The sequence below is a fragment of the Cervus elaphus genome, chromosome 23, assembly GCF_910594005.1.
Source record: "Cervus elaphus chromosome 23, mCerEla1.1, whole genome shotgun sequence".
NCBI classification, from domain to species: domain Eukaryota; kingdom Metazoa; phylum Chordata; class Mammalia; order Artiodactyla; family Cervidae; genus Cervus; species Cervus elaphus.
In genome coordinates this window covers 7,320,286-7,338,963 of record NC_057837.1, presented here as the reverse complement: position 1 = coordinate 7,338,963, position 18,678 = coordinate 7,320,286, and the positions used below count along the sequence as shown (strand labels likewise).

The window sequence follows — 18,678 nt, the reverse complement described above, 5'->3', positions numbered from 1 at the left end:
CTCTTATGGGGATACCAGACCACCTGACCTGTCTCCTGAGAAACCTGTATGCAGGTCAAGAAGCAACAGTTAGAACTGGACATGGAACAACAGACTGGTTCCAAGTCGGGAAAGGAGTATGTCAAGGCTGTATATTGTCACCCTGCTTATTTAACTTATATGCAGACTGTGTCATGCAAAATGCAGGGCTGGATGAAGCACAAGCTGGAATCAAGATTGCCAGGAGAAATATCAATAACCTGAGATATGGAGATGACACCACCCTTTTGGCAGAAAGCAAAGAACTAAAGAGGCTCTTGATGAAAGTGAAAGAGGAGAGTGAAAAAGTTGGCTTAAAACTCAACATTCAGAAAACTAAGATCATGGCATCTGGTCCCATCACTTCATGGGAAATAGATGGGGAAACAGTGGAAACAGTGGCAGACTTTATTTTTTGGACTCCAACATCACTGCAGATGGTGAATGCAGCCATGAAATTAAAAGATGCTTGCTCCTCGGAAGGAAAGTTGTGACCAACCTAGACAGCATGTTAGAAAGCAGAGACATTACTTTGCCAACAAAGGTCTGTCTAGTCAAAGCTATGGTTTTTCCAGTAGTCGTGTATGGATGTGAGAGTTAGACTATAAAGAAAGCTGAGTGCTGACGAATTGATGCTTCTGAACTGTGGTGTTGGAGACGACTCTTGAGAGTCCCTTGGACTGCAAGGAGAGCCAACCAGTCCATCCTAAAGGAGATCAGTCCTGAATATTCATTGGAAGGACTGATGCTGAAGCTGAAACTCCAATACTTGGGCCACCTGATTCAAAGAACTGACTCATTGGAGAAGACCCTGATGCTGGGAAAGATTGAAGGCAGGAGGAGAAGGGGATGACAAAGGATGAGACTGTTGGATGGCATCACCGACTCAATGGACATGAGTTTGAGCAAGCTCTGGGAGTTGGTGATGGACAGGGAGGCCTGATGTGCTGCAGTCCATGGGGTCGCAAGGGGTCAGACACGACTGAGTGACTGAACTGAACTGATGGAAAGAACAGTGTATTACCAATGATATGCATAAGAGTGTGGAATGAACCTCTAAAATGGTGATAGGAATGATAAACTTACAAATGAGCAGAAGCTTGAAAATATTAGGAACATCAAAACAGACTATTACAATTATGTTCTGACAAAAAATAATATTATGACTCTGTCGAGAAGAGGAACAAGAAGAAAAAAGAAGAAAGTCATGTAGATGACCTAAATTTTTATCTATCATGTAGCAAATCTATAGCTAAATGTGTGAAAAATATAAATTAGCAGCAAGTAGTAGCAATTTATCAGGAGTCATAATGGTGGTAATTATCAGAAAAAAACAGCCAAAATAATTAAAAGTAGTTTTCTATGAAGAAAATCGGGAGTTTCCGAGAAAGGAGCAGGGCATTGCTGTTTAAATTTTAAGCCCTCAGAAGTATTAGAATTTTAATTTTTAATACATATACATCTCTTAATTTGATAACCAAGAAATAAAAAGTTAAATTTAGATATTCATTCTTCCCCCACAAAGGAATTATTCTTAAACAATAGACATCCTCTCCCACTGAAAAGAAGCCAACTCCTTTGGAAAATTCAAATTCCAGGTGTGGGGCAAAAAATGTACAAGATGATATTGAAATATCTTATCCTATCTGATAGCAAAGAACTTGTCAGAAAATACTAGGGTTGAGAATTCCCTGGCAGTCCAGTGGTTAAGACTGCTTTCAGGCGGGCTTGTAACTACTTCAAACAAGAGAGTCTGCTGGAAGTAACGCTGCATCACCTTGAAGGCGGAGTCGTAAAAAGGATACCCCTCTGCCTGGCTCTCGCTCTCAGAGTGCTCAGTCCTGGAACAGTCACCATACTTGGAGAAGCTCATGTGATAGAAGAAGTCCCATGTTGTTGTTCTGGCTGTTAGCCTCTGATAAGATCTCAACCAACAGCTAGAATCAACTGCCAAACGTGTGAATGAACCAGAATTCAGACTATGGCAACTCCAGCCTTTGAGTCTTCCAACTAAGGTCCCCATATCATGAATCGGAGAAAAGCCATCCCCACTTTACCTTGGCCGAATTCCTGACCCACTGAATCCTTGGCATAATAAATGGTCATTATGCCACCAAGTTTCTGAGTGATTTGTTACACCAGCCACAGTAACTGGAAAAGAAACATTAATGTTCAGAATTGAAAGAACAGATTGCAGTTTTCTCAGAAGCATCCGATACCTTGGCATCCTTGTTGAAACTCATTTGGCCATATATATGAGGATTTATTTCTGATCTCTTTACACTGTTCCATTGGCCTATATGTCTGTCTTTATGCCAGTACCATCAGATTTTGAATCACTCTAATTTGTAATATATTTTGAAATCAGGAAGTGTGAGGCCTCTAGCTTAGTTTTTTTCCTCAAGATAGATGAGCTATTTTGTGAGTTTACATATGAGATTCTGTATAAATTTTAGGATGGTTGTTTCTATTTCTGCAAAATGGCATTGAGATTTCAACAGGGGTTGCACTAAATCTAATCCCTCCGGATATAAAGTAGCAATGTTATTTCTTCTAATACATAAACATAGGATATTTTCCATTTATTTATGTATTTTCAGATTTTTTTCAGCAATGTTTTATAGTTCTCAGTGTACAAGCCTTTCACCTCCTTGGTTAGTTAATTCTAAAGTATTTATTGTTTTTGATGCTATTGAAAATGAGACTGTTAATTTCCTTTTCTGAATGTTCATTGTTAATGTATAGAAAATCTATTTATTTTTGTGTGTTGATTTTGCATCCTATGCTTTTTCTAAATTTATTAGTTTTAGCAGTTTTTTGTAAATCATTAGGGTTTTCTACATATAAGATTATGTCATCTGTGGACAAAGAAAATTTTATTAATCTCTGTCTGGTTGTTCTATCCAGTTTTGAAAGTGGGGAATTAACATCTCCTACTGTTATTGTATTAGTGTCTATTTCTTCTTTCAACTCTGTCAGTGTTTGCTTCACGTATTTGGGTGCTCTGCTCTCAGATGCATATATATTTAAAATGGTGATATCTTCCTAGTGAATTGATCCTTTTATCATTACACAATATCCTTTATCTCTTGTGACAGTTTTGACTTGAAGTCTATTTTGTCTAAGTGTGATCATCCCTCTCTTTTGGTTACAATTTACATAGAGTATCTTTTTCCATTCTTTCACTTTCAGACTATGTGTGTTTTTGTATCTAAAATAAATCTTCTGTAGACAGCATTAAGTTGGGTCTTGTTTTCTTATCCATTCAGCCTTTTATGTCTATTAATTGAGTTTAATCCATATACATTTAAAGTAACTTCTTAAAGGGAAAGACTCACTACGGCCATTTTGTTCATTATTTTCTGTTTGTCTTATAGTTACTTTGTCCTTCTTTTCCTCTCTTGATGCCTTCTTCTGTCTTTCATTTATTTTTTGTAATGGCATGCTTTGATTCCCTCCTCGTTTTTTTGGTGCATTTTCTACAGGTATTTTCCTTGTAGTTACTCTTTGTGTGTGTGTATTAGTTGCTCAGTTGTGTCCAACTCTCTGTGACCCCATGGACTATAGCCTGCTGGGCTTCTCTGCGCATGGGATTCTCCAGGCAAGAATACTGGAGTGAGTTGCCATTCCCTTCTCCAGGGTGCAGTTACTCTCGGAATTACATAAAACATCTTATTGTCATGACATGCATGCTCAGTTGTCCAGTTGTGTCTGACTCTCTGTGACCTCATGGACTATAGCCCATCAGGCTCCTCTGTCCATGGGATTTTCCTGGCAAAAATACTGGAGTGGGTTGTCATTGCCTCTTCCAGGGGATCTTCCCGACCCAGGGATTGAACCCATGTCTCCTGCATCTCCTGGATTGACAGGCAGATTCTTTACCACTGCACCAATCTATTTTAAATTGATATTGACTTAACTTCAATCACATATACTCTGCTCTCCTCACATTTTATGTTATCAGTGACACAAATCATATCTTTTTATATTTTGTATCCACTAGCATAGTTTTTTAGTTATAGTTATCTTTTATTCTCTACCAGAATTAAAAGTGACTTATCCACCACCATTATTATATGATTCTGTGTTTGTCTATATATTTATTACCAGACAGTTTTATATTTTTGTATGCTTTTGTGTTATGTCTAACATTCTTTCAACTTGAACACCTTTAGCAATTCTTGTAAGGCAGCTCTAGTGTTGATGAATTCCCTCAGTTTTTGTTTACCTGGGAATTTCTATACTTCTTCTTCATTTTTTAAAATTAGTTTGGCCAGATATAGTGTTCTTGGTTGATAGCTTTTTTCTTTCAGCATTTTGAATGTTTCATCCCACTCCCTTCTACCCTGTAATGTTTCTGCTGATATATCTGCTCATAATCATATGGAAATGTCTTTGTATGTGACAAGTCTTTTCTCTTGCTGAATCTAGTGTTCTGCGTCTTTGACTTTTGATAGTTTGATTATGATATATCTTGGCATTGGGCTCTTTGAGTTCATCCTACTTCAGTTCAGTTCAGTTCAGTCACTCAGTCGTGTCCGACTCTTTGCGACTCCATGAACCGCAGCACACCAGGCCTCCCTGTCAATCACCAACTCCGAGTCCACCCAAACCCATGTCCATCAAGTCAGTGATGCCATCCAACCATCTCATCCTCTGTCGTCACCTTCTCCTCCTGCCCTCAATCTTTCCCAGCATCAGGGTCTTTTCCAATGAGTCAAGCTCTTCACACCAGGTGGCCAGAGTATTGGAGTTTCAGCTTCATTGTCAGTCCTTCCAATGAACACCCAGGACTGATCTCCTTTAGGATGGACTGGTTGGATCTCCTTGCAGTCCAAGGGACTCTCAAGAGTCTTCTCCAACACCACAGTTCAAAAGCATCAATTATTTGGTGCTCAGCTTTCTTTATAGTCCAACTCTCACATCCATACATGACCACTGGAAAAACCATAGCCTTGGAGTTCTTTGAATTTGAATTTGGATGCCTATTTCCTTTCTCAGGTTTGGGAAGTTTTCAGCCAAATTTTCTTAAAATAATCTCTCTGCCCCTTTTTCTCTCACTCCTCTGTGACTCCCACAATATGTATTACCATGTTGTTATATGTAATATAATGTTCGGTTTGCTCATGTCCCTTAAGTACTGCAGTCGATGGTAGTGTAGGTTCTCTAGTGTTGCAACAAGTCTCTAAGCTCTCTTTATTGCTTAGAGGTCCCTAGCATCTAAAGCATTCCAGTTCTGCCAGTGCTGTAAATCAGATGAGATGAAAGTCAGATCTTTGATCAGCTACTCCTTGAAAGTCAGAATTCCCATCCCGTTTTTCTCTTTCCTTCCTGCTCACACCAAGCTGTGCTGGCTTGGGGAGGAGTGATTGCAGATTAAATAAAATGGCTTTTCTGACCTATTTCAATGGACCGTTCTTTGCTGTGAGCCTGACTGGGTAACAGTGATTTCTTAACTGGTTTCTTGAGTTCTCATAAAGGCTTTTTGGACTGTATATTTTGGCTCCATTGGAGGAACAAGGCCTCCATATTCTACCATCTTGATCTGTGTTTAGACTTTGACTTTTTATTCAATATAATTTTTCCTGTTCAAGCTTTTTATATCCATCACATTTTATTTTTAAAATATGAAGAAAAATATTCAAATTCAAATTTTAACATATTGGAGAAAAATGTCTTTACAATTCTAAAAAGGCAGATACATGCAGAGCATTGGCTTATATTATTTTATCACTATAGTTATTCTAAAGTTCAGTAAGTATTAGCTTATTTCCACATGTATTATAAAAAGCTTCCATTATTGTTACCTTTTCTAAATTCACGCCGCCTTAGCAAAAGTATAATAATGCAACTTGCTATACTATAAGAAATAAGTTATCAACACAAGTAATTATAGAGCAGACATTTAAAATAGTACTTACTAATGTTGGTAATAACTCTAAAATAAATGGATTTATTGAATTTTTCTTTTTCTTTTGGGCTTTAGGCCTTAGGATTTTTGTCTTCTTATGGAATAGGAATGGAATACAACCAAGCTAAGGTAAAGTCATTCTAGTTTTTCTTTTTGGAACAAAAGATTTCTTTAAAGGACACTGAATAGACAGTCTACTCTGAGTGAAGGGCTCACTCTGGAGTGGTAGGTAACAGCGTAGCTCAATAGTTAGAGAAGGTTAGGGCCCGAATGCCATTAGCTTCCTAATGTTCCATATTATAAAGTTTCAGATAATATCTACTCCATAGGGATTTCGTGATGTTTTAAGGAAATATCATGTACAATCACCTTTTCACAAACTTCAGGACTGCATAAGCCCTCAGTGAATGGCAGCCATCTTTAAAGAGGAAGAGAATGAAATTTGGGATTTATATGGGAGTAGTTGGAGGTTCATTGCTGAGCTAGGAATAAAAAAGCAGTTTTGGGGTTTGAGTTTCAAATTTAGATGTCAAATAATTTTTTTTTAAATTTAGGCACTGATATATTATACCTTTGGAAGTGCTGGAGGAAGCATGATGTCGCAGATGATTTTGGTTTGTAATTAAATATTCTTGAGCCCAAATAAGTGTGTTATAAATATAGCATTGTCAGAATATTAAGAATTTATATGCCTGTGTTTTAGGGGTACAGATATTTGTCAGGAATCAATGTTCTACAGAATTGTGAAGTTGCCCTAAGTCATTACAAGAAAGTGGCAGATTATAGTGAGTAATCCACATAGTTTATTTTAAGATAAAGAGACTTACCAAGAAATTAAAAAAATAAATCAATACTAGTTGAAATATTTATGAAAGTTATTTAAAGACTGTGCTTTAACATCAGTTATAATACAGTTCTTTCCATACAATGTGGAGTTTCTGATTTCTTAAGTTACTTTTCAAAAAGTTCTAAATGATTGTACTCATCTTTTATTTTTGTCAGCTCATGTCTCCAAATAATTCTGTTTTACTTGATCCTGTGATCTTCTTTCCTTAAACTGAGAATTTAAATATAATATCAATAAATATTGAGTAGTTTCAATAATTCAAACATTTCAAATATAGGATGCCTTGTTAAAAAATTCCTGAAGCTATGGATGTACGTACATTGTACAATGTATGTGCAAGATACATACATTGGCAATCTCTATCATTGCATTTGAGAACAATTCAAGTAACCATTATTCTATTACCCTATCCTTTGTCTACAAAAAAAAAAAAAAAAAACCAGAGCATGAGGTTAATTATATATTTCTAGAATTTTCAAAGTTGCATGTAATATTTCCACATGCAACATCACTAAACTGGACTGCAAAATAGAGTATTAAATAAAAGTCTAAGAAGTGAGTAAGCTAAAGTTCATTTGCTTAGTTTCTATAATCATAATAACATCTAAATTTACATCTTTGTCATGATTAGGATCTGAGAAAAAAACTGCTTTTGAATTTAAGATGCTTTATATATCAAGATGTTTTTATGTGCTTAATGAAACTGAAATTTTTTGATATATATATATATATTTCAAACTGCTGTTTTGTTAGGTTTACTCAAGCATATTTACAGTTTACTTTCAGACTATCCAAAGGAAGTAAATAAGAAGCAGTTCTTACTCTTATATTGTAGTTTCAGGATGCCCAGAAAAAGTCAGTGATTGAAAGGTTGGTTGCCTTCTTCCGACATCTATCCCGAGTCTGCCTGGCTAAGGTCTTCAGTAGGGTCTGACATATATTGATACAATGATTATACTGGTTACAAAGAATAGGTAGTGTCTTATACTTTTCTCAGAACCAAATAAACAAAATTAGCAAATTTCTGTCTCCTAAGTATATTTCTTTTCTGTTAGTAGACCTGATCTCGGCATAATTTAAAGAGAATAAGCCTAATAGTGCTTGCTCTAAGATGAATGTTATATATTGCTCTGACTTGTTTCTGTTCACAGTCGCTGATAAATTGGAAAAAAGTGAAGGTATTCCAGTGGAAAAAGTGAGACTAACTGAAAGACCTGAAAATCTGAGTTCTAACAGTGAGATTTTGGATTGGGACATATACCAGTACTATAAATTTTTGGCAGAAAGAGGAGATGTTCAGATACAAGTAATGTATACAGATGAGCTTAAATTTTTGAACATTTTAATCACAAAGGGCTTGGTTCTCTCTGAGTCCTAGAAGGGTTAACAACAATGCCCCATCCTGAATAGGAAAGGGAAGAGAACTCCCTCCTCTTTGTTCTGCTCCTTTTTTGTTCCCTAACTTGTAGTTTCTTATAGCTTATGAAGGAGCCAGTTGCCATAGTAATGGCATTTTTTTTTGGCACTTACTCCTAAAAAACTTATTAAAAAAAAATACCTAGATTGTAATTATAGAAAAAAGGTACCATAAATGTTGGTTTTAAAATGAATGAACTCTTATCAGGAGCCAGAAGCAGCCTGTCTTTGGAAATGAGAATAGAAATGGGACATCATTTATGTGACCTTTGAGAGCCAAAAGTTAAGGTCACCAGTGTGCCTGGGTATTGCTGCACATCATCAGGCCAGCTTCCTGCCCCTGAAGAAGCTGCACACCCAACGTCAACCATTTACCCAATAAAACAGTTTCCTGCCTCTTTTTTAAGACACACTAACTGCAGCAAACTGGATCGATGTACTATAGTAAAATCATCAGGTGATTTTTTTCCCTTTTTCTTTGTTAAAATGAATACTACTGCGAAAATCATTTTCCAAAACTCCTCATTTCTAGGTATCTCTCGGACAGTTGCATCTAATTGGGAGGAAAGGCCTGGATCAAGATTACTATGTAAGTCCATCTCAAGCTTGAGTCATGTGGGTGGGAGGACAGGGGTAAGAAGCTGAGGGTGGGTGGAAGAGCTGCTGGGGAAAGCCCACCGCGGCTTCCCTTGTCAGACTTGCTTCCCAGCTTCGGAAGCAGAACAGAGCTCGGTGGAGAAAGCACTGTTCTACCTGCCTCTATGTACAGAGGGGTAGAGGACTGTCAAAGAGTAGCTGGGGCAGGGAGTTTCCGGGCTCCCACTGAACCCCCCAGCTTCCCACCCAAACTCACAGCTGCCCTGGGGCTGGGTGGGGAGGACACACTCTCTCCCCTAAGGCCAGCTGTGGCAAGTCCACCTGGGAGTTTCCTGCCAAGGAGCCTGAGGACCAGCCTCAACCCCCTTTAGCTAAATCAGAGGAGAGGCTGCTTCCAACATATTTGGGTATATTATTAAGCTTCTTTATAAATTTGTAAAGCTCCTTTCAATCGCTTTGCTTAACCTTACTTTATATCAATGAAGTTAGATGATTAATTAACAATTCAAATATATGGTGGAGAAAAAAGAAAATAAACTTAATCTACACAGGATCCTTTTCAGTGAGATGCCAAAGCCCCTGGACGAGGTCTTGTCTCAACCCTGATTGTAGTTTTAAGGTCCTAGGTCCCCACACATCTGGGGAAGTAACTGAGATTCTTCTTAAAAGATGACTTTGTACCCTTGTCATTTTATAGGAGCCATGTGCCCACCATCTCAAAGGAGTATTTGCTCTACTTCAATCCCAATGGCTAAGCAATAGAAATAACTACTTTTCCAGCAGTTACATAAAAATCTGAACTGCTATTACTTTCTATTTCACTTTATATTGTTATTTTATGAATGTATCTTTGGCACTATAATTTGTTTTCTATGAGGTACTGTATGCATTAGGTAAATGTCAAAGTTAGCTTTATAAAATGTAATAAAATAGGTAGCAATTGAAATAAACATATGCATCCATCCCAGGACAGCTCAACTGAAGGTCTTCAACTAAGGTTTTAGCTTCTTGGGTGAGAACTTCTGGATTCACAATATTATGCCAACATCAGATTTCAGCCTGTAATGAGTTTCTTCTGCTAACTACAAGATGCAAAACTGGGAAGAAGTTCCCATTTTCCATAAAGACAGAATTTGATTGTGACGGCACCAAAACCACGCCTGTACAGAACGCCCCCTAACCTTTGTAGAGTATATAAAACCCCACAAAGCTAAGCACTTCCACTCAACTGCAGCCGCATGAACACCGGATGGGAGCTATAGCTGCCTCCAGGTGAGAAGGAGGTGCAGTCCCGAGACTGGCAGTAGAAGAGTCTGGTGCTCTAGCAGCAACAGCTAGGCAGTCGGGCCTCAGCTGAATGGCCCAGACAAGCTCTGCTGTGGGCTCATTCACACGCATTAGCTCTGTTTTACAGATGAGAAGCTGAGGCTGGATAGATGACGTAAATTGTTTCAAATCTCACAGCTAGGTAGTAGGAGTGTTAAGCAGTAAAAGTCCAACTCAGTATTTCTGTATTCAAAGCCTGTGCTCCTTTCATTACAACTTACTTAAACTCAAGTTAAAACTTACTTACTTACTCTTGACCTGAGCAAAAACAAGAAACAAGTTTAAAAAACATTAGCCATTGATATCTAGTTTCCTTATTCATAAAGCAAGAAAAAGGAATGATGTAATCACTCAGGTTACTTCTAATTTTCTGTTGGTAGGTTGGGCCCCATTCTTCCCATCCAGACATCTCAAAAAGACTGGTTTAATTCCAGAACCATCCCAGCAGTTGGGCAAGCACAAGCTGATCCTTCCTGCTTTCCTTAGCCTAAAGAAACCTGAACTTGGATGAAGGATTCCCGTCAAGGCATCAGACCTCAAGATTCATTGGCTTACCAGTTAGCTTAGGCTGCCATCATAAACCATCCCCAAACTTAGGTAGCCTAACACAACCACCATTTATTTAATTCATGATTTTGGCAGGTCAGTAGTTATGGCTGGGTTCAGCTGAGTAATCCTTCTGATCTTGGCTGGGCTTGTTCCCACATCTATAGTTTGCTAGAGTTTTGACCAGGGCTGGCTGATTTATGATGGCCTGGTCCATGGCAGCTAGGATGACTTGGTCTCTCCACATGCTCTCATCCTTCAGCCAGCAGGCCCACGCTTTTTACATGGCAGTCAAATGTTTTACAAATGCAATAGTGAAAGTCTCCTGAGGCCTAGGGTCAGAACTGACAGAACCAATTCTGCCATATTCTTTTGGTCAAAGTAAGTCACAAGGCCAGCCAGCATTGAAAGAATAGGAAAAAGAACTTCTCTTAATAGGCAGACCTGCAAAGTATTATGGCTATTTTTGCAACTTGCCACAGCTTAGCTGCAACAAAATCAACTTGGAATAGTGTGGAATGTGCAGAGAGGAGTGGGAAGATCTCCCCATGGCTAGCTTCTTATCCTTAAAATCTTACTTCCTCAGAGAGGATTTTCTTGATCAATTCTACCATTTTTTTTTAATCGCTTATCCTATCATGCTGTGTTTATTTTTCTCTAGACCCTCTCATTCCTTGTACTTTACTGATCTTGGCTTGTTAACTGTCCTCCTGCAGTGCAATGTGAATTCTTATCCATCTTATTCACTAATGTGTGTCCTATACTTAGATCAGTACCTGGTACGTATTAGTTACTTACTGTGTACTGAATAAATGAATGACAGCATCCTAAGAATTAGATGTTATTTCTCAGCCTAAGAATCACCACTTGAGCCAGTATGCTGTTTTAGTCCACCAAAGAAAATTATTGTGAGGCTCTTTATAAATATAAGTGATGCCTGCTTGTTGCTGTTCAGTCACTCAGTCATGCCTGACTCTTTGTGACCCCATGGCTTGCAGCATGCCAGGCTTCCCTGTCCTTCACCATCTCCTGGAGCTTGCTCAAACTCATGTCCATCAAGTCGGTGATGACATCCAACCATCTCGTCCTCTGTTGTCCCATTCCCCTCCTGCCTTCAATCTTTCCCAGCATCAGGGTCTTTTCCAATGAGTCGGCTCTTTGCATCAGGTGGCCAAAGTATTGGAGTTTCGTCTTCAGCATCAGTCCTTCCAGTGAATATTCAGGACTGATTGCCTTTAGGATGGACTGGTTGGATCTCCTTGCAGTCTAAGGGACTCCCAAGAGTCTTCTCTAACACCACAGTTCAAAAAGCATCAATTCTATGGCACTCACCCTTCTTTATGGTCCAACTCTCACATCCATATGTGACTACTGGAAAAATCATAGCCTTGACCTTTGTTGGAAAAGTAATGTCTCTGCTTTTTAATGTGCTGTCTGTGTTGGTTATAGCTTTTCTTCGCAGGAGCAAGCGTCTTTTAATTTCATGGCTGCAGTCACCATCTGCAGTGATTTTGGAGCCCCCCAAAATAAAATCTGTCCCTGTTTCCATTGTTTCCCCATCTGTTTACCATGAAGTGATGGGACCAGATGCCATGATCTTAGTTTTTTGAACACTGAGTTTCAAGCCAGCTTTTTCACTCTCCTTTTCACTTTCATCAAGAGGCTCTTTAGTTCCTCTTGGCTTTCTGCGATAAGGGTGGTGTCATCTGCATATCTGAGGTTATTGATATTTCTCCCAGCAATCTTGATTCCAGCTTGTGCTTCATCCAGCCCAGAATTTCACACGATGTACTCTGCATATAAGTTAAGTAAGTGGGGTGACAATATATAGCCTTGAGGCATACTCCTTTTCCCAATTTGGAACCAGTTTGTTGTTCCATGTCCAGTTCTGTTTCTTCTTGTCCTTCATACAAGTTTCTCAGAAGGCAAGTGAGATGGTCCGGTATTCTCATCTCTCTAAGAATTATCCACAGTTTGTTGTCATCTACACAGTCAAAGGCTTTGGCATAGTCAATGAAGCAGAAGTAGATTTTTTTCTGGAATTCTTTTACTTTTTCTATGATCCAACAGATGTTGGCAATCGATCTCTGGTTCCTCTGCCTTTTCTAAATCTAGGTTGAACGTCTGGAAGATTTCGATTTATGTACTGTTGAAGCCTATCTTGAAGAATTTTGAGCATTACTTTGCTAGCATGTGAGATGAATGCAATTGTGCAGTAGTTTGAACATTCTTTGGCACTGCTTTTCTCTGGCATTGAAATGAAAACTGACCTTTCCCAGTCCTGTCCCAGCACTGTCCAGCAAATTAAAAATCAAAATATCTAGAAATGACTAGATTGATGTTTTCACCCTCCTCATTGTTTGACCGAACTAATTTCTCTCATGAGTTGTCACTATAGGCAACACTTTCACCATCTCCTCTGCACAAGATTCTTAATTATTGGGAAGTATTGTATATGCAATTCTTGATTACATTGTCTTGAATTTGTTTACATACATTTTAATGTTATTTGCATTTCTAAATATATACGGGCCCAGGATGAATTGGATTAGGAAAAACTGGGTGTTTTGGTGCATGTTATTAAAGTAGCTAAGGCATAATTAAGTTACACCTAACAGAGGAATAATATCAAATATGTAAAGGCAACTGCTTTGTCCACTCTGCCATCCATTAAAAAGAAGAGAGCTAATGCTATCCCTTTTAAGAGTATTTTACAGAACCGGAGATAAAAGAAGTATTCCCAAATGTTTTTAGAACAAAACATTTTCTTGGCATGTCATTCTAGAGGAAACATTGCAAACTGATTAAACTAGGGATTTTCTTAGAACAATGAAAAATCATTTTCAGTTAAAATAAAAAGACAGATGTGCATTCAAATAATAAAACTTCACTTAGCATAATGCCTAAGACACACTATATTTCATCCTGAGACACCATCAGTTATAAGACACATTATGTTTTACTGAGCAAGAGAAAACACTGCCAATATAAATTATATGATGCCATTGATAGTAAAAAATGTCCTGATTAAAATGAGAGATGAGGGGGTATACATCTTATAATCAGTAAAATATGATGGTAGGTGCTCAGTAAATATTTGAAAGATGGATGGATGAATGGATCGTGTTTTTGTTTGAACCGTTAAAACAAAAATACTGTGTACTCGGTGGCTTATACACAATGGAACTTTATTTTCTCACAGTTTTGGAGACTGGAAGTCTCAGATCAGGGTGCCACCATGTTTGAGTGAGGACCCTCTTACAATTTATAGGCTTTTCCTTATATCCCTACCTGGCAGAAGGGTCAAGCTAGCTCTCTGGGGCCTTTTTCAAGGCCCACTAATCCCATTCATGAGGACTCTGCCAATCACCTCTCAGAAACTTCACTTCCTAATACCATCACGTTGGGTAGTAGGTTTTCAACATATGGATTTGCAGGGGAACCAAAATATGCAGGCCACAGCAGATGGATAGATGAATGGATGGATGAATACTTGACTCTGAGAACAAGAATGCAGGTTGGCCCATGCATGACCATTGAAGTAGCTTGCCAGATACTTTCACAGAGTGTTTAGTAAATGTTTATGCAGTTGAAACAATAGCTTTAAAGACATGTGTGCTCAGTAATGTCTGACTCTTTGCAGCCCTATGGACTGTGGCCTGCCAGGCTCCTCTGTCCATGACATTTTCCAGACAAGAATACTGGAGTGGGTTGCCATTTCCTTCTCCAGATCTTCCCCACCCAGGGATCAAACATGCATCTCCTGCATTGGCAGGCAGATTCTTTACCACTGAGCTACCTGGGAAGCCCAACATTAAAGGCAGGTTAATGTAAAGAGAAATTAAAGAGAACTGAGATGCCAAGTAAGCAAGGAAAGTAGAAGGAGAAATTAGATCCTCAGTTTTTGGTCTTTATGGGCTCATTGTATTGAAGGATGGGGAAAAACTCCAGGATTCTTATTTGCTTCTGGGGAATAGGTTATTCTCTTTTAACAGTTCAAATTTAGTTTCCCACAGAGTAACTCTCTAATGACAAATATTTGAGCCCAAATTCTAAAATTGGACTTTGAAAATAAGTTTATAAAATCATAATTTTAGAGCTGGAAGGGACCATAAAGATTAAAATTCAGTCCCTTTGTTTTAGAGATTAACAAATTTATTCTTTCATCCACTCACTCATTCATTCATCCTAGAAACATTTTATGACTGCCTAATATACAGTAGACACTGTGCTAAGTACAGAGGATTCAACATTGGGGGAAACAGAAAACTAAGCAGATAATTAGATCAATGGATGCATGCTATGATGGGGAAAGACAGAGTGCCCAAGAGCACAGAGGAGGAGAACATGAATGAGGAAACAAGGCCAGCTATACTGTGACTTGCACACATTATGGTTCTCGATGGATATATTTGGGTCTTGGTTCAACAGGGATATTCATAGGAAATATTTTTTTATATTGATGTTCTTTGATAAATGTGATTAGTAAATCATACATTTTATCATACATTTGATTTATTTGCCAATATGTAACTGGTATAGTAAATCATGCATTGCTACAATTTCCTCCTATCCAACTGACACCTATATTATTCCAGACATTTTCAGCAGCATTTGTTTCAACACTCCCATGTGCTCATGAATCTCCACTGGTTTCTATTTTTAAACCAAACAAAATAAAAGTCCTTAGCCTGTTAATAATATTGTCCCATCACATTTTAGCACATCTTAGCTTTTGAATGTTCTACTTCAGCCATACTGAAGTAACGACTATTTCTTGGACACACTTTGGACAGTCCCATCTCCATTCTTTGCTCGTGTTGTTCCCTCAGCCTCTGATGCCCTGTGTGTGGTGAATCCTCTCCATCTTTTGTGTGACCTTTATCATATGAGCCCTTGTTCTTTAAACCATGAAGGCAGAGTGCCAAGTGCATGGGAATTGGATTTAGGCTGCTGGCAGGATGCCAATATTGGCTTCTTGACTCCAACTGTCACTAAATAGCTCAGATATTAGTAATACCTTCTTTACAGTGCCGTTTTGAAGATTAAGGAAGAAAAATCTTATAAATTGCTTAAAAGAACTAGGTACAATTTCTGTTATTCTAAACCCCTCTAATTCTTCTTAGTGTTCCTTTTATTCTACCTTTCACTTATTGTCATTGCTATTTACGTATACTTTTTCACAGCAGTGTTGCTAAGAAGCAAAGTAAGCACAGTGGGTTTTGTTCACCTATAAATCACCTGTGATACCTAGCATATTACCATACGTATGGCAGGTATCAGTCAAGATCTTGAAAGGATAAGTGAAGAGGAGAAGGATGGGTGGATGAATGGATCCATGACGTGATGAGGTCCAGGATGGTGGCTTTTGTGTTTACTTTATGTCCACGGCAGACCGACTTGTGGACATAATGTGTACAGCTCTCAAATAAGTTGCCGATATTTCTAGAGAAAATTTACATATAAAAGAACTACCTAGATTTCTTCCTTAAGCGTTCTCTTCTCTTTGGGAAGGGGCAGATCCTTGCCCATCAATTGCAGATCCTTACAATCAGTCAAGGCTTTTTAAAGAGAGGAAAGTTGTGTCCTACTAAGACACTTTGGAGCGTGTCTTCATTTCTCATTCCTGGGACTTATTTCTTTAATTCTCCATGAAGTCTCTGAAGAGAACTTAGGAGGAGGCCTGAGGAATGAGGCAGCAAGAGACAGGTCCACTCCCGTGCATTTAGACTGAGCATTTCATTTAATGTTATGACCCAGAGAGAGTCAGGTTTTGCTGGCCCCCTCTGATTTTCTTTGGAAAGAATTGGCCTGAGGTCACCTCTGCAGAGAGACCTGGTCCTAGTAGGCAACCAGGCATGTCTGGTCTTATTCCCCCTGCACCGTAAACATTAGGATGCTGTATATCCAATTCTGCCAGTTACACAAACTGTCTTACACATTAAGTACATACTGTCAACATACAAGTGTAGTTTTTTAAAAATAATGGAGTATTTAATTCTACAGCTGGGATTTATCTCTCCTCCACAAAGCAACATGCCCATGATGCCTTTCCAAATGTGAAAAACAAGCCTTCACATTCTAAAACTGTATGTATGAAATATATATTCATCTCCCACTCTTCAGGTTCATGACTGAAATAGCACTTGGAGTAGTGAGTGCCTTAAACCAAGTAGGCATTTCACAGATATTTTTTAATGCATGTCAAATGAAATAAAATTTAATGCAAAAGCTATTTTACAGGATATGTTTATAACTGTCAGTAATGCTGTTCCTTTTCTCTCCAGAAAGCATTATACTACTTCTTAAAGGCAGCAAAAGCTGGGAGCGCAAATGCTATGGCATTTATAGGAAAGGTACAAGCTTCATCTTGATCAATAGTTTTCATTTCTTAAAACCTAGTAGTACAGCTAACTGAACCAGTGTAGGGTAATAGGTCTGCCCACCTTTTTCATGAAAGCAGCTAGGCAGGGCCTTCAGCTATAAACTGACAGAGGTATTCTTGAAGTGACAGTTTGGGAAGAAGTCCCATACAATAGTGGTCTTTATCTGGGGTACCAAAAGCAGTCTTTTTTTAAGTTTTAATTTTATATTGGAGTATAGCTGTTAACAATATTGTGACAGTTTCAAGTGGACAGCAAAGAGACTCAGCCATACACATACATGTATCCATTCTCCTCCAAACCTCCCTCCCATCCAGGCTGCCACATAACATTGAGCAGAGTTCCAAGTGCTATTCATTCTGTCCTTGTCGGTTATCCATTTAAAACATAGCAGTGTGTACACGTCAGTCCCAAACTCCCTAACTATTCCTTACCCCAAAGCAGTCTTTGAAAGTACCGGTGGCCCAGGGCTCCTGGCTGAGCGTAACTCAGAGCCCTCCCCATGAACCCCTGGCGTATAACAGGAGATCTGATCTAGTTGTACATCAAACCCTGGGAGAGACCTCCCCCCAGTGCGGTGCCTCCTCCCACTGTCCCTGGAAGGAGAACCAGCTCCAGACTGACCAAAGGACCAGGTCCTCCCTGGCTGATGGGAGGAGCCTTTGTGGAAGGTTCCTCTGGAGAGGCCCCTTCTCTCCTTTCAAGACCGCTCACTCCCCTGCGCACTGCCCTTGGCTCCCACAGCCAGTCTGTATCAGTAACCATGGGGACAAGTGCCCGGCTTCCAGAAGTACTACATACAGTAAATTTAGATGCAAGGGAACATGAAAAAAACACCAATAGGATTCTTTTCTCACCCTTAGGTGAGGGTACTCTACAGTGTGTGTACTAGATTGTATCCTTAATTTTTCCTTTTATTAAAAATGAGGAGAAATTCAAATAACATAAAATTAACCATTTTAAAGTGTGTGCTTCAGCGACGTTTACTACATTCAACGTGTTGTGCCATCATCACCTCGATGTTGTTCTAAAACATTTTCATCGCCCTCGAAATCTTTAGTTTTTACATCTTTTTATTTGTGTGTGTGTGTGTGTTTCTTTTTTTGTAGATGTATTTAGAAGGAAATGCTGCAGCACCACAAAATAATGCTACTGCTTTCAAATACTTTTCTATGGCCGCTAGTAAGGTATGTACCCAGCCCGTCCTGCAGACACGTGAAAACATTTGCCTGTATTAACATGCAGACTGGGGCTGAAGCGTTAACTCTAAAGCCCCGTGCCAGATTAACGGGCCTGGGAGGAGCGTAGGGTCCTGGTACAGAACGGTGTCACTGACAATAAAATAGGAGGTTGGGGTAGGCACAGACCCATCTCGCCTTCTTGGTAAATGAAAGATAGCATCCTAGCTGGAGGCCAGACAGAAGCTCAGCATCCCCTCCACCATGTAGTACATGAGGCCATCTAGCTCAGGAAACAAAAGAGATGAGGGCAGAGCAAAGTTACTCAGTCAGTAACTACGGTAAGTTGAGTAAAAAGATAACCAAGAAATGCCCAGTTTTCTCTCCTCTGACCTTACTCAAAAGCTCTGGCTCAGGCAGAAGACTGTCCAAGAGCCAGGATGAGATGGCTGAGAG

At 39.0% G+C, this 18,678-nt stretch overlaps 1 protein-coding gene across 1 annotated transcript in view; it reads left to right on the top strand.

Moving 5' to 3' along the window:
- The window catches only part of SEL1L2 (SEL1L2 adaptor subunit of ERAD E3 ligase), a 109,787-nt gene that overhangs the window by 67,479 nt on the left and 23,630 nt on the right, over positions 1 to 18,678 (top strand). The window contains exons 6-12 of the mRNA XM_043883788.1: positions 6,005 to 6,058; positions 6,484 to 6,543; positions 6,633 to 6,714; positions 7,928 to 8,082; positions 8,725 to 8,781; positions 16,949 to 17,017; positions 18,154 to 18,231. Of these exons, the coding sequence (XP_043739723.1) occupies positions 6,005 to 6,058; positions 6,484 to 6,543; positions 6,633 to 6,714; positions 7,928 to 8,082; positions 8,725 to 8,781; positions 16,949 to 17,017; positions 18,154 to 18,231 (555 nt within the window). The remainder of the gene's footprint in view (positions 1 to 6,004; positions 6,059 to 6,483; positions 6,544 to 6,632; positions 6,715 to 7,927; positions 8,083 to 8,724; positions 8,782 to 16,948; positions 17,018 to 18,153; positions 18,232 to 18,678) is intronic.